Below are 14,423 nucleotides of genomic sequence, written 5' to 3'. Positions count from 1 at the left end.
TGCCTAGGTTCCTCTGTTCTTGCATTACCTTGAGAATTATGCCCTCTATTTTTACTTTGTTTCAATCATTCCAACACAAGTGCATGAGTTTGAAATAACGTTATTAAAATCCAAGAGCCTACACCCCCAACCTCCATCTAACTTCTCTTCTCCATCCAGTCTAAGGAATGTATGAGCTCAATTTCATTTTTGTAACATGTTCATAGCAGATATGAAGTTAACAGCAAGTTCTTACATTTAATAGAGCAGTTGCAAAAGAATGCCTAAATTTGGTTTTAATTTTTTTTCTTGAAAATTAAACATGAACATTACTAGAAAGAGAAGTCAAGCAGTCTTACAGTCATCATGCTTAGGAAGAAAGAAACTGGACATGCAAAAGGGACGTCAGGCTAGATTTCCTGAGGGTTTGCCCTCCTATCTTATTAAAGAAGCAAGCTGCACATTTCTGGGAGGAGATTCCACTCAAAGCACCCCCAGAAATGCAAATATCAGCTCAGAAATGCAGAGCTATACTTGTATTCTGGTAGAACTTCTGTAATGTACACCTCAGCCCTTTCACAGCAGCCAGGTAAGCTGTTTGCCAGCTGGACAGGGCACCAACTGAGGAGGGGAAGGATGCTACAGGAGTAGAGGTAGGGTGCCAGATGCATTCAAGTACAGTACAGAGTTGAGATGCCAGTTAGGCATGAACTAGGGTGTCAGGTGGGTAAAGTATCAGTCAGGCAGTGATTAGGGTGCACAGTAAGTGATGCAGTGGTTAGGGTAGATTGGGGTAGCTGAGAGAAATCTGTTGTGGCAGGATCTGGCCTGGTTTGTAGGACAGGGGTACTGGGGTGTGGCTGGGTGGTGGGATCAGTGTCTGTGGGAGGTGTAATTATGGAGGGGTGTGAGCTAAGTGTGGATAGTTATTCAGGAGTTAAATTATGTTTAACTAGTTAATAGTCTAACTTTTCCTGAGTAAATGATTGATTGCATTGGAACTATCCATAAACTCTAATTATATGGCCAGCATAAAATTCAATGGCCCAAGCAATTCCTTTGGTATGTACTGCGATGGGGGTTTGACGATGCCCCTGTGCATCAATCTTTCTGGCAAATGTGAAGTCTAGGCTAGAGTTTATTCTGCAAGGGGAAGGGGTGCTGATAGGTTGGGCCATTTGCAAGCGCAAATGCGTCATGCTATGAATCTCACTGCATTTCCACATGCGAGATGCTATTTAAATTAACACAGGAGTACAGTAAAATTCCTGCACTACAGCTGGAAATCTGAAATATGGAAAAAAAAAGTATCTTCAGAATGTTCTCTTTTTTATTTAACACAGGGCTCTATTTCATGTAGGCAAATGGAATTCATATGTACATTGTCTCTTTCTCATTGGAAAAATGAGTAATTGAGACTGTAAATCTCTACTGCATTCCCATCAGAGGCTATTTGCCTGGTCTGAGAACTGAGATTGGCAGCTGCTGTTGTCACATCTCTATGCGAAAAATGGCTCAACCAGTCAGAATCCTCTTCTCACATTGCATAAATTAATGGCTGTTTTTATTCCAGTTTTATTCCTTGTGCCCTAGTCTTCTAGGGTGCTAAATGTCTTTTGCCCTTTTTAGCAGCGGTTTTGTCTTACCATGCCTCTTTTTTAAAGGTTGTGTGAAGAAACTGGAAAACAAAAACCTCAGCTGAAGCAGGGTGGATTTAAAAGGGAAAATATAACATGAAAAGATAACAATTGACAAGTAGAACATGATGAGGAAAAAATAATCCTAGGATAAGGAATAAAAGAATATAAAAATAAAATTCAGTCTTTGTTTTATGTTGAAGTGCCCTTCTCTTCCTTTTAAAAGCACTATTATTTTAAATCATCACCATAATACATCAGATGGTGTTTGGGAATGGAATGGCTCAATACTTCCTCTTGAAATAATGGAGAATTACATTTGAGATTCATATCATATTTATCATTAGTGATGAAGGAAATTAGTTTAAATGCAGGAACAATTACTGAATGACAGAATAATTCAATAATTTTCTGTAAATCAGCATTTAATGCTATACAAATTATTTTTCCAAAGTTTATGCTTTATCTTTTTGCAGTGGGAAGTGTATGATATTATTCAAAACCTATCATTTAATTTAAAAAAATTTTTGATCTGATTTTCTACTTGCACTTGACATATCAATCACTAAAAAGAATTGTCACAGCCTTTATTCACTGTAGGATTTAAAGTGCAGCTCCTTCACCCAAATAATATGTTGCAGGATTGAGTAATGTTAATCTTCAATGAATTGACCAAAGAGCTATCATTAGTGTGTTCTCAGTTGCCACTATCTTTGAAGGAAGATCTGCACTTAATAGAAGAATGTGATAGGGAGTTAATATACTCCTTCTCCCTCTCTGCTACTCCCTGACAATTTAATTCATTATCAAAGTGTAACTGGTATTTAAGATTCCTCTCGAGAGTTGGTTTGGTATAATCACTCCAGTATCTGAATGGCAGAGGTCCAAAGCACGGAGCTGCCCACAAATGATTGGCTGGCATGAAAAAAATGACATTTGGTTGTGATTTTCGACCGAGCTATGCTGAAGGCACATTGTTGGGATAAGGTAGAAGGAAATTTTATTTTTTGCCTGATAGGCTATTTTCCCGAAGTTTAAAATCACACAACACCAGGTTATAGTCCAACAGGTTTAATTGGAAGCACACTAGCTTTCAGAGCGACGCTCCTTCATCAGGTGATTGTGGAGGGCTCGATCGTAACACAGAATTTATGTAACACAGAACTTCCCAAAGTTTATGTGCCTCGTGCTGATGTTGGCATGCTAATATTCATTTAACAAACATTCTTTTAACAAAAGTTTTTTTGTGAAGTGTAATTGTATTTAGTATTTTCTTAAACATGTTGAATCAGGTTCTGCAATATATCCTGGCGGATTGAAGAATCTGAGTGGGCACTATTTCTATCCTAAATGCTTGTGGGTTTTTACAAGATAAGTTGGTTATTAACTTGTATAGCAAAGTTGGAAATTTATGATCATGTTCTGCATGTCTCTAATGTCTCTATTAGTTTCTTTGTTTTTAAATCATGTCACAGTTTCCTGGTGACAGTGTGGTGACTGGTCAGGGCCGAATTAATGGGCGACTCGTTTATGTCTTCAGTCAGGTAATAAGTCCTGTTTTAATTTGATGTTTATGTTCTTGAAAAGATTAAATTGCTGGGAGTATTCATTATGAGACAGAATGGGAGGGTAGAGAGTTGTGAACTTCACACAGTATGACAGTGACTACACTTTAAACATATAGAGGAAGTGAGGACTGCAGATACTGGAAATCAGAGTTGTGTGTAGTGCTGGAAAAGTGCACCAGGTCAGGCAGTATCAGAGGAGCAGGGGAATCGATGTTTCGGACATAAGCCCTTATCAGGAATTCTTTTGGATGCTGCCTGACCTGCTATGCTTTTTCAGCACCACACTCTCGATTTGAAATGTATGCCATTGACTAAAAAGCATTTTCACCCGTTTGGTCATGAAAAGGAATGTATAAACCCAGGTCACTCTTTCTTTCATGTTCCATTTTGAAGTATACAAGACAGATGATCCCCTGGGTTTTGCTTCAAATCTCAAAGCATTAGTTGCATTAGTGCCATGGAGTTTTGCATGTAACTTAAGTTGAAGAATGACAATGTGAAAATCTAAAATTAATAATCTCACTGTTACCATTGTATCTGAATTGGAAATGTCAGCGACCATATCAACCTTCCTTTTGCAATCAGTGTGAGGATTTCCCCCCTTTTTTTTCTGATTCCATTGAATTGAGGTATTGGAAATATTCTGTACCCTTCGTGTTTAATACTTGAATATTCTTACAGTATTTTAGGTTTAATATCTATAACCTGGACTTGAATCCTGGAACTCTCAAGATAGTAATCGATGAATAATTGTTTTTGAGAATTTATCAAATTGCCTAATGTAGGTTGACGTTTTGTGGTAAAAATAGAGGATATAAGAAATGATCAACATTTAGGCTTTGGAACATTGTTGAAAACTACCTACTGATTACCCCCCTCGCAACACCCTGCTTCTAATGAAGCAGTGAGATTTATGACCAAAATAAATATTAATGGAATAATTTATCTCAAAATACGGATGCCCATCCTTACCCTGCATAACTAAATTCTCTTTAAACTCCTCTGCCATACTGATTTATTCCCTAACTACTATCTTTTCTGGTTGGCGTCTGGTTGGACATTGAGGTGCTTTAATAAATTCTGCATCTTATTGAGGCTACTGTATAGTGGTGAGTCATTTTAAATAGTGTTTTACTTTTCAATGTGGGCTGCAGTACCCTGTCTGGCTAGATGCAGAATGGGAAAAAACAAAGAACTCACATTATTGTATAAAACTGATGCACATTGTTTTGGTAATAATATAGTTTTTGTTTTCCTTTGGTAGGACTTTACAGTGTTTGGAGGAAGTTTATCAGGAGCTCATGCACAGAAGATCTGTAAGGTAAAGACCTAAATGAGCAATAACTTGAAGCAAGTCATCAATAAGGCCTGAGTAAGTCCTTATTGTTGAAAGCATAATTTTTGTGCTGTAGAGCTGAATTCAACTGCAGGCAAAAGGTCTACACATGCAACACTGTGACCTTTACAAACTAAGATGTTAAACATATTATAATAAAATGCCCTATCTATTTTATGGGTTTTAATAGGAACAGTAGCAGCACAATAATGTGGATGCAGAAAATTGGAAATAAAAATAGAAATACTCAGGTCTGACAGCATCTGCAGAGAGAAAAATAGTTAACATCTTAGGCCAACAAAAGCAAAGTACTGCAGATGCTGGAAATCTGAAATAAAAACAAATTATTGGAGAACTAAAGTCAGTGTTTCAACTCCGATATGTCTCTTCCTTGAATTTGTTTCTCTCTGACAGACTCTGCCAACCTAATGAATTTGTTCAGCATTTTCTGATTTTTTATTTAAAATTTTCGGCCAATTATCTTTGGAAGTAATGAAGGGTGAATGACCTAAAAGGTTGACTTTTCTCTTCTAGAGATGACAGAGGGCAGTCTTTGAACCTCATTTTTAGTTGCCGTGCTTTAGAGTTCCTATGTCTTCCCCTCCACCATTCAGGTAGCCTATAGCACACATCCATTTACTTAATATAACTGCTGTTATATTACTTTGTTTTTAAAGGCTTGATGGAGTTAAGTTACCCCATTAAAGTGGCACTACTGACATTATTGCTACTGAATTAAATAAGTACATTGCTCTAGTTTAACCACTGAATAGAAGATGATGGGAATTATTTTTCACCACTTTTTAGCTGCAATAATCTAATTTAAAGTTTGTGTGTCTTTCTAGATTATGGATCAAGCTCTGTTGGTAGGAGCTCCTGTTATAGGTCTAAATGACTCTGGAGGAGCACGTATTCAGGAAGGTGTGGAGTCCTTGGCTGGTTATGCTGACATTTTTCTGGTGAGATTGGAAGACCTTTTACACTTTTAAAGTATTTTTCTTGAACAAAGTAATTTATACTATACTTTTTATTTACCATCTAAAGTACAGTTTGATCAATATTAAGTGTACAATAACATAGAGATGCAGGTTTGGAGTAGAATTGAGGTGTGAAATTTGACACATACTAGTTGATGTCCCATGACAAATATTTGTCATGTATGATGCATGACTCAATAAGGATAGACATATTACAAAGTAGAACATGAGAATGTATTCACAAGATAAAGTTAAAAATCACACCGCATCAGGTTATAGTCCCAACAGGTTTATTTGGAAGTACAGTACAAACTTTCGGAGCACTGCTCCTTCATTGGGTAGTTAGTGTCATTAAGGTAATGCTTAAATTGTTAAATAAAGAGTTTCATATGAGTTTAGAATTTAATTATTGGTCAGGAAATCTTGTTAATTCAAGGCTGAGCCTTACGTCAGGCAACTTAATTGGTCAAGCAATTTTGCACATTCTAGCAAAACTGCAACAGTTATAGAATCGTAGTGATGTACAGCATGGAAACAAACTGTTCAGTGCAACTTATCCATGCCGACCAAATATCCTAACATAATCTAGTCCCAGTTGCCAGCACTTGGCCCATATACCTCTAAACCCTTGCTTAGCATATACCCATTCAGATGCCTTTTAAATGCTGCAAATTATACCAGCCTCCACCACTTCCTCTGGCAGCTCATTCCATACATGCACCACCCTGTGTGTGAAAAAGTTGCCCCTTGGCTCCCTTTTATATTTTTCCTCTCTAGTTCTGGAACCACAGGGAAAATACTTTGTCTTTACCCTATCCATGCCACTCCTGATTTTATAAACCTCTGTAAGATCACCCCTCGGCCTCCAACACTCCAGGGAAAACAGCCCCAGCCTATTCAGCCTGTCCATAGAGCTCAAATCCTCCAACCCTGACAACATCCTTGTAAATCTTTTCTGAACCCTTTCAAGTTTCACAACATCCTTCCGACAGGAGACCAGGATTGCATGCAGTATTCTAAAAGTGGATGAACCAATGTCCTGTACAGCTGCAACATGACCTCCCAACTCCTATACTCAATGCTTTGACCAATAAAGGAAAGTATGCCAAACGCTGTTTTCACTCCCCTATCTACCTTTGACTCCATTTTCAAGGAACAGGAATCTGCACTCCAAGGTCTTTGTTCAGCAACCCTACCTAGGATCTTACCATTAAGTGTATAAGTCCTGCTATGATTTGTTTTTCCAAAGTATAGCACCTTGCATTTATCTAAATTAAGCTCCATCTGCTATTTCTCAGAAGTTGGTAAATGCGGTCCAAATCTCTGTGTTTGTTAATGGAGCTCCCATTTGAATGTCAGGCCTACACAGGAATCCCAGTGTATGTCTTTGTTTAGTTTGTCCTAGGATAGATGTATTGTCCCAGTCGAACTTTATGTCCCTCTTCGTCTGTGTGCATGGATATCAGTGATAATTAGTCATGTTTTTTGGTGACTAGTTGGTGCTCATGTATCCTGGTGGCTAGCTTCCTGCCTGTTTGTCACAGTTCTTGCAGCGTATTTTGTATATGACGTTCATTCTGCTTGCTGTTGGTACAGGGTCCTTTTAAATTCATCTGGAGCGGTTTCCGTGTGGTGGTAGGTTTTTTGGCTACCACAATGTCTAAAGGCTGGAGTAGTCTGGTCATCAGCTAAGTTGTCTTCGACATAAGGTAGAGTGACTAAAGTCTCTGGGCATGCTGTCTTCCTGTTTAGGTCTGTTGCGCAGGAATCAGCGGACTGCACTTATCTGGTACCCATTGTTCCTGAATACATTGTATGATGTTTTTCCTCTGCTTCTCATAGTTCCTGGGTGCAGTATGTTGTGGCTTGTTTAAATAATGTCCTAATGCAACTCCTTTTGTGGGTTTTGGGATGATTGTTTCTGTAGTTGAGTATCTGGTCAGTGTGTGCAGATAAAGAACATGTCTGATTGACCACTCTGATACATTGAAAAAGCTGCCCTAGTACAAGGGATGAAATTCAACCACAGGGACGCGGATATAAACGTCTTCCTAGCAGCACTGGAATCCACCTGAAAGACAGTAGATTAACGGAAGGATCCCATCAGGCCATCAGACAGATAGTAGCACCAACACTAAGCAGAAAGAAAGAAGGGAACATCCTCAACACACTGAAAAAGAGAGCCCTGGAAGGAGTCAAAATAGACAGAAATATCATACTCCTACTGGCAGACAAAGGGCATGTGAATGTCATCCTGAACAAAACACAGTACTGAAAAAGCAAACACTATACTAACAGATATCGATAACTACCAACAGGTGGCTATGGACCTGACTCCACAGTTCAAACTGCATTACAGCAAACCCTGAGGAAATTACACAAAGCAGGTGAAATTAACAAGGCAGACCTCCAAAGTATGAAAACACAAGGATCCAACACACCCTATTTCTACGGATTACCAAAGGTACATAAAGAAGGGACTCCCCCTCAGATCCATAGTCTCACTTCCCAGCACACAAGCAAAGTAACTGCAACGCAACTGAAGCACCTAGTGGAGAAGACAACCCACTTCATCCACTCCATCTAGGAATTCCTTAACATCATCAAAGACACCAAGGCAGAGGACGACGAGGTCATGATTTTCTTAGAAGTGATGGCCTTATTCACATCAAGAAACATCACCCTGGCCAAAGAAACACTGGCTTCGCTGCTATACGAACCAAGGATGCAAACAGCACCAATTCCATCAGCAAGGACAGCATCCTCAAATTAGGAGACCTGTGCCTCACAGCCCACATCACCTTCAATGACAAGATCTACAAACAAATCAACGGGACACCTATGGGGATCACTAACATCAGGACTTCTAGCAGAAGTGGTTATGCAGAGGTTAGAATGAACAGCCCTTCCCACGATCCAGCCCAAGCTTTGGGTCCACTATGTGGATGATACCTTTGTCATCACGAACAAATTCGAAGAAATCCACAAACACACAAATAATATCCTTACTGATATAAACTTCACCAAAGAGGACGAGAACAATGATAGACTCTCCTTCCTGGATGTTACAGTATAACAAAAAGCCAATGGAGTGCTGCAGACCAGCATTTATAGGAAAGCCATACATACAGACTAGATACTCAACCACAGGAGCAATCATCCCAACATCCACAAATGAAGCTGCATCAAAACACTATTTAAATGAGCCACAACACAACACCACACACGAAGAACTATGAGAAGCTGAGGGAAAAACACCTATGCAATGTATTCAGGAACAACAGGGACCCAATAAGCACAGTCCGCCAATTCCTGCATAACTGGCCTAAACAAGAAGTCACCTCATGACGACCAGACTACTCCAGCCCAGAGACATCATGGTAGACCACAAGTGTACCACCGCACTGAAACTGCTCCTGGTGAATTTAAAGAACCTGGTAGCAATACATCTCTCCTAGGACAAGCTAAGCAAAGTCATACATGGGAACTCCTAGATGCCTGGCATTCAAACTGGAACGCCATTAACAAATATACAGATTTGGACCCCTTTTCCCAACCTCTGAAACAGAATCAGAAATGGTAACACCTACCACAACAAACTGAGACCGATAAATAGCAAGTGGGGCAGAACGCCAACGCTTTACCGGAGGCTGACCCATGTTACCTAGCACAGTGGCAAAACACCTGAGAACAAATCTACCAGCTCACTAAGCAAACTTACAACCTGAGCTACAAATCTTCTCCAAAATCTCAAGCCCACATCCCTTGTTTGAATTTTTTTGAAGTAGAGGATTGTGCTATTACTTTAGGATCCAGGTGAGCAGAATATATCCGAATTGTCTGTCTTAAAAACAAAAATGTGATGCTTACATGTGCCACTATACTACTTTCAAAATGAAATACTTAGTAGGGACCAGCAACTCCTCCTTCCGAAAAAAAATCGGTCAGAGATGGGGATGTTCACTGGTTGCAGAGGTTACTATGACTAGAATGAGAATTGTAGCAGCTATAATAAATACTGTGGCTCCAAGAGCAGGTCAGAAGCAAGGACTTTTGTGCTGAATAATTTACCTCCTGTCTCCCCAATGCCTGTTAACTATCTACAAGGTGCAAGTCATGTGTGTAATGGATTACTCACCACTGGCCTGGATGAGTACAGCTCCAACAGCACTGGAGAGTTCAATTCAGGGCAAAGCAGCCCATCTGGTTGACAACCTATCCAACACTTTCTGCATTTACTCTCTTCACCATCAACATGCAGTAGCAGCATTTTGCAGTGCATCTTGTAGATGATTCAGTAATTCACCAAGGCTTCTTCACCAAGCATCTTCCAAACGCAATGACCTCTACTACCTGGAAGGCCAAAGGCAGAATAAGCGTGGGAATATTGCCATATCCAAATACTACTTCAAGCTGTATGTAATTCTGATTTAGGACTGTATTGCTGTTCCTTCATATTTGCTGATCAGAATCCTGGAGCTTGTTCCTAACAGCACTGTGGATGTCCTTATACCCCCAAGGATTGCAGTGGCTCAAAGAGGCTACTCCCCACAACCACCTTCAGGACAATTAGGAATGGGCAATAATCAGCCACATCCCATTAACGAGTAAGGAAATCCAGATATAATTACAGGTTTTTTTATATACATGCCCTCCTCGGCACAATTTGTGTGGGGTTGTGTAGCCTGTCTGCCTGTGCAGCTTCATTGTTAGTTTTTGAAGGAAGCGCAGTTCTTTTGTCACTATTTCCATTGCCTATGTTAATAACCTGAACCTGACAAATCAACAAACTAGAGTAATGTTTTGACCATATTTTGATTTGATGAGCTTTGATCTTCACCTTTTTTATTCTTGTCTTTGTCAATGAAAATACTATTTGGTTTTAGAAGCTTGTCATTTTAAAATTTGCCACAATTCTTAAAAATGTAATAATTGCAATAAATCTGAAATGTTCTTTTAAAATTTGGTGATGCATTAAACATAGTGTAGTTTATGGAAGGATCAGACTGACTTAAACTGCAGTAGTGAAATAACCTTTCTGGAAGTGTTGATTATCATAGTGGGTTATGCTTAATTTATCTTCCTGCAAAATCAATGACGTGTATTTTTGTACAGGTTTGCAAACACTTTGCTAGTAAATGTGTTTTGAATATGTTGCAGAGAAACGTACTGTCCTCTGGTGTTGTCCCTCAAATATCTCTTATTATGGGTCCTTGTGCTGGTGGCGCTGTCTACTCACCTGCATTGACCGATTTCACGTTTATGGTGAAGGTAAAGCAGAATGTGATTTAATTGCAGAAATTTGTTCCCTGTGCTATTAGTGGTCAATGTGGCATGACAAATAATTCTAGAATGCTTTTCCCATCTCTATAACTTTGGCAATAAAATAGGCTGACCAGGAGAGGAACTGGGGAGAGTGGTAAGTGGAGGGGTAAAGTATCATGTGGACTGTGAGAAGGGTGGGGAGACAGCAAGACAGGGTGGGAGAGGGCATATAGGCTGTAGACGTGAAGCAGCGTGAGGTTTTGGGAGGGGGGGTCAATGGCTTAGGGAAGGGAGAAGAGGGTCTGCGTGGTGAGACAGGACAGACTGGGGATGAGGGCCTGGGTGAGGTGGTCGGTGGTGGAGGAAAGACTAGCACGTGGTGGGGTGAGGGTAGGTGAGAGCCTTTTGGGGTCTGCCGAGGTGGGATGGTGAGAGATTGAAGCATCACAGGCATAGGATGGAATGAAGGTATGAGAATAAGTCTCATGAGGGAGGGCAGAAGGTTTGGGGGGTGGTGGGGGGGGGGGGGAAGGAGGAGTAGGATTTGAAGTGATTTGAAACACAAGGTGCCTACAGATCTTTACAATGTTGGTGCTGAGGGATGCTTCCACTGACTCAGGAGTCCAGGACTAGAGATCACAGATTTAGAATAGGGGATCAGCTATTAAGGGTTGAGATGAGCAGAAATACAACTGAAAGCATTGTGAATCTTGAGTTCTAAATCCCAGAGTTTTGTTCATTCAGTTATTCAAGAGGGAGATTGGTACCTTATTGAATACTGAGAGAATCAAGTACAATTACATGGTTTAAGGTGTAGTTGAGGTAAAAGATCAATTGTGGTCTGAGTTAAAATGGAAGGAACATGAAAGGGTCAAATAACTGACACGAACTAGTTAATATTATTGAAATTATATGGTATGATCTAATTAATCAACAAGATATCAAAGAGATATGGATAGCAACAATGCTTTGAGAAAGGTGGGTAAGTTGCAGTCTACTTTTGAGTATGGCTTATTATTGGATTACAAATGCATTATCTGGGTTGTTGCTGGTTCTCCTGATATACATTGTGAGGTTCTTCTTATTTTCAAATTCTAGATATAGTTGACTTCCACAAATATTCATGTCTGCTGCAATTACCATTTGTTAGTGTTAAGTTCATTTTTTTTATTGCTCTTGATTGAAACCCAAAGTATATTCTTTTAAACTAAATAACATATGTGATAATACTAAGTAAGAGGTTCTGTTTTAAAATTTGTCACTCACTATTTCTTTTTATCAGTTGCAATAATTAATTTAATGATAAGATTTTGTTTGATGTTGCAGGATACATCTTACTTGTTCATAACTGGTCCTGATGTTGTGAAATCTGTTACAAATGAAGATGTGACTCAGGAAGATCTGGGTGGTGCTAAAACACACACTGCAATTTCAGGTTAGATGGCAATCGTTTGGAGAATAAATATTTTTCGGTGTAAACTGCACTCTAATGTGTCAGCCTGACTGGATGATTTATATTTTGGACCTTTTAAAGATGCTGAATTGTTGACTGCCATTTGTCTAGCTCAGGTAAGTGTAGGACATCCTTTGTCATTTTGCTAGGTACAGTCCCTTCTCCATTCAGACCTTATTTCAGTTGGATTCAGATTTTGGTTTTAAGTTGATAAAATATTCCAACAAATCTGAAAGGAGGAGTGCACTCCAAATAAAGCCCCACTACACCCTGAACCATTTCAAGGCCAATGTTCACGTGATCACCAAAATAAAGATTGTTTCTCTTCTTTACTGTAATTTAGAACGAAAGAGACATTCACCAGGTTTCTTTGGCAAACCCAAAAATAATTTGTTTATTAGAAACAAGGTTATACTTTAAAAACAAGTGGCCAAACTAGTTGTCAACTAAGCTCTATCCTTCTTTTCTCAAACACACACACTCTCGCATGAATATATACAGGTCAAAACACCACCACTGCAGAGCAATTTTGAATGGCGGAGAAGGGAAAAACCCTGTTGACCACAAGCTCAAACTAAAGAATGAGTTGAGTTCTCACACTTGTTTTCTTGCTGACATCATGTTGCTGTCAACCACAAGTGATGGAAGACCTTCAGTTTGAGGAGCAGGTCAGTCAGACGTGGGTCGTACGACTGAGTTAACGTGTCTGCTTTCAGATGGATTTCAGTGATGTTGATTCCTGGACTGTTCTTTGTTTCTCCAAAAATACTTCTGAGATATTTCTTCATCTGTTTGTTGAGGAGTTATATTGTTACTGTCTTAGGAAAACATTTCCCCATTTTCTTTTTCTGGCTCACTCCAACTTCACAAAAGCTTTCATGAGTGGTTTTTACAAAGGGCAATTGTGGCAAACACAGTCCCCAGTTCTCTTGATTTTTGTGTTCCAAAAAGTCAACCTAGAAATTGTTCAAATTCTCAAAATCCACAAATATATATTTGTTCCCAACAACGTACATTTGTTCAGTGGATAATGAACTTTCGGATATGGTGTTAGATTATATAACTACAAATCAAAGATTATCTTTCACGGATTCACAACGACTGTCTGGGAATGACAGAGACACTGAGCAAAATATTTATTTTTCTGGACTATCTGGAAAAGCCTGGAAGATTTGACTATTTGGATGTATTGTGGATTTGCTGTTGGACAAGAAAGCATGAACCTGTCCCACACCATCATAATACAGCATTTATGACCTACCTGCAGCTATATACCTTTTGAAAGGGAGAAAATATCCCACTAAGGAAAACTGGAAAATTCCTTTCAAGCTCAAGACTGATCTACAATCTCCAGCAGGCGCCCTGTGACCTTAACTTCTACATGACTTTTGACTGATATCTGCTCCACCCCAACCAGAAACTGTACATGTGAGCTTGTTCCATAGGTCATCTATTCTGAGGAAAAGTGTTCCAGTTAATATCCAATCATTTGCTACCCCTGTTTAACTTGCAAGCAACCTATCTAGTTAAAATAATTTGTCCATTCTTTGGTAACCTCAAAGTCAAGTCATTAATATGTAGAAAACTCGTGCTTTATAAACTGGGAATTAATTTTGCTACATTTTCACAGCATTTGTACTCGCTGCTATTGATATTTAGCAGTGGATACATCTGGTACTCTGCTTAAATCTTGACTTTTCAGCTGTAGCTATGATTGTTTAGAGAGGAATAAACTGCATTTTCATATCTACATATATCTCTCAACACTTTAATTAAAGGTAACTTGTGATTTACAACCAAACTGGGCTTCTCTCTGATGGACGAATCTGGCCAGGATTCTAACCAAGTGGTTTGTCTCTGGAAATGTCCAGGCTTCAATCCTTGTGTAATATTCTTTGAAATTCTGCTACTGACTTGTTCTTGTTTTGGATTCTTGTACAATTCTCTCTCTTTCAGGTTTGTAGTGTGACATTATTGATGACTCAGTAGATTCTTTCATCCCCAACATTGATTACATTTCTGGAGACCTTGAGTCTGTAGCTTGTCATCTTATCAAAAGTAGCTCCTTGTTATATCCTGGGTTAGCTGTCTGTTTCAAACATAGCTTTTTCTGCAATTAACTCCTTAAATTCTTCTGCAAGGCAATTCTTACATTGTGGCAATAAAGTATCCATTTTATCAAGCTGGTGTCAAAGCAGTTTTGTTTAT

At 39.2% G+C, this 14,423-nt stretch overlaps 1 protein-coding gene across 1 annotated transcript in view; it reads left to right on the top strand.

Moving 5' to 3' along the window:
* The window catches only part of pccb (propionyl-CoA carboxylase subunit beta), a 57,695-nt gene that overhangs the window by 15,836 nt on the left and 27,436 nt on the right, over positions 1-14,423 (top strand). The window contains exons 3-7 of the mRNA XM_072572890.1: positions 3,092-3,160; positions 4,449-4,505; positions 5,366-5,479; positions 10,658-10,768; positions 12,089-12,197. Coding sequence (XP_072428991.1) covers positions 3,092-3,160; positions 4,449-4,505; positions 5,366-5,479; positions 10,658-10,768; positions 12,089-12,197 — 460 coding nt within the window. The remainder of the gene's footprint in view (positions 1-3,091; positions 3,161-4,448; positions 4,506-5,365; positions 5,480-10,657; positions 10,769-12,088; positions 12,198-14,423) is intronic.

Source organism: Chiloscyllium punctatum, chromosome 6, assembly GCF_047496795.1.
Source record: "Chiloscyllium punctatum isolate Juve2018m chromosome 6, sChiPun1.3, whole genome shotgun sequence".
Lineage (NCBI taxonomy): Eukaryota > Metazoa > Chordata > Chondrichthyes > Orectolobiformes > Hemiscylliidae > Chiloscyllium > Chiloscyllium punctatum.
The sequence above is the reverse complement of the archived record's forward strand: the minus strand, read 5'-3'. Positions and strand labels throughout refer to the sequence as shown.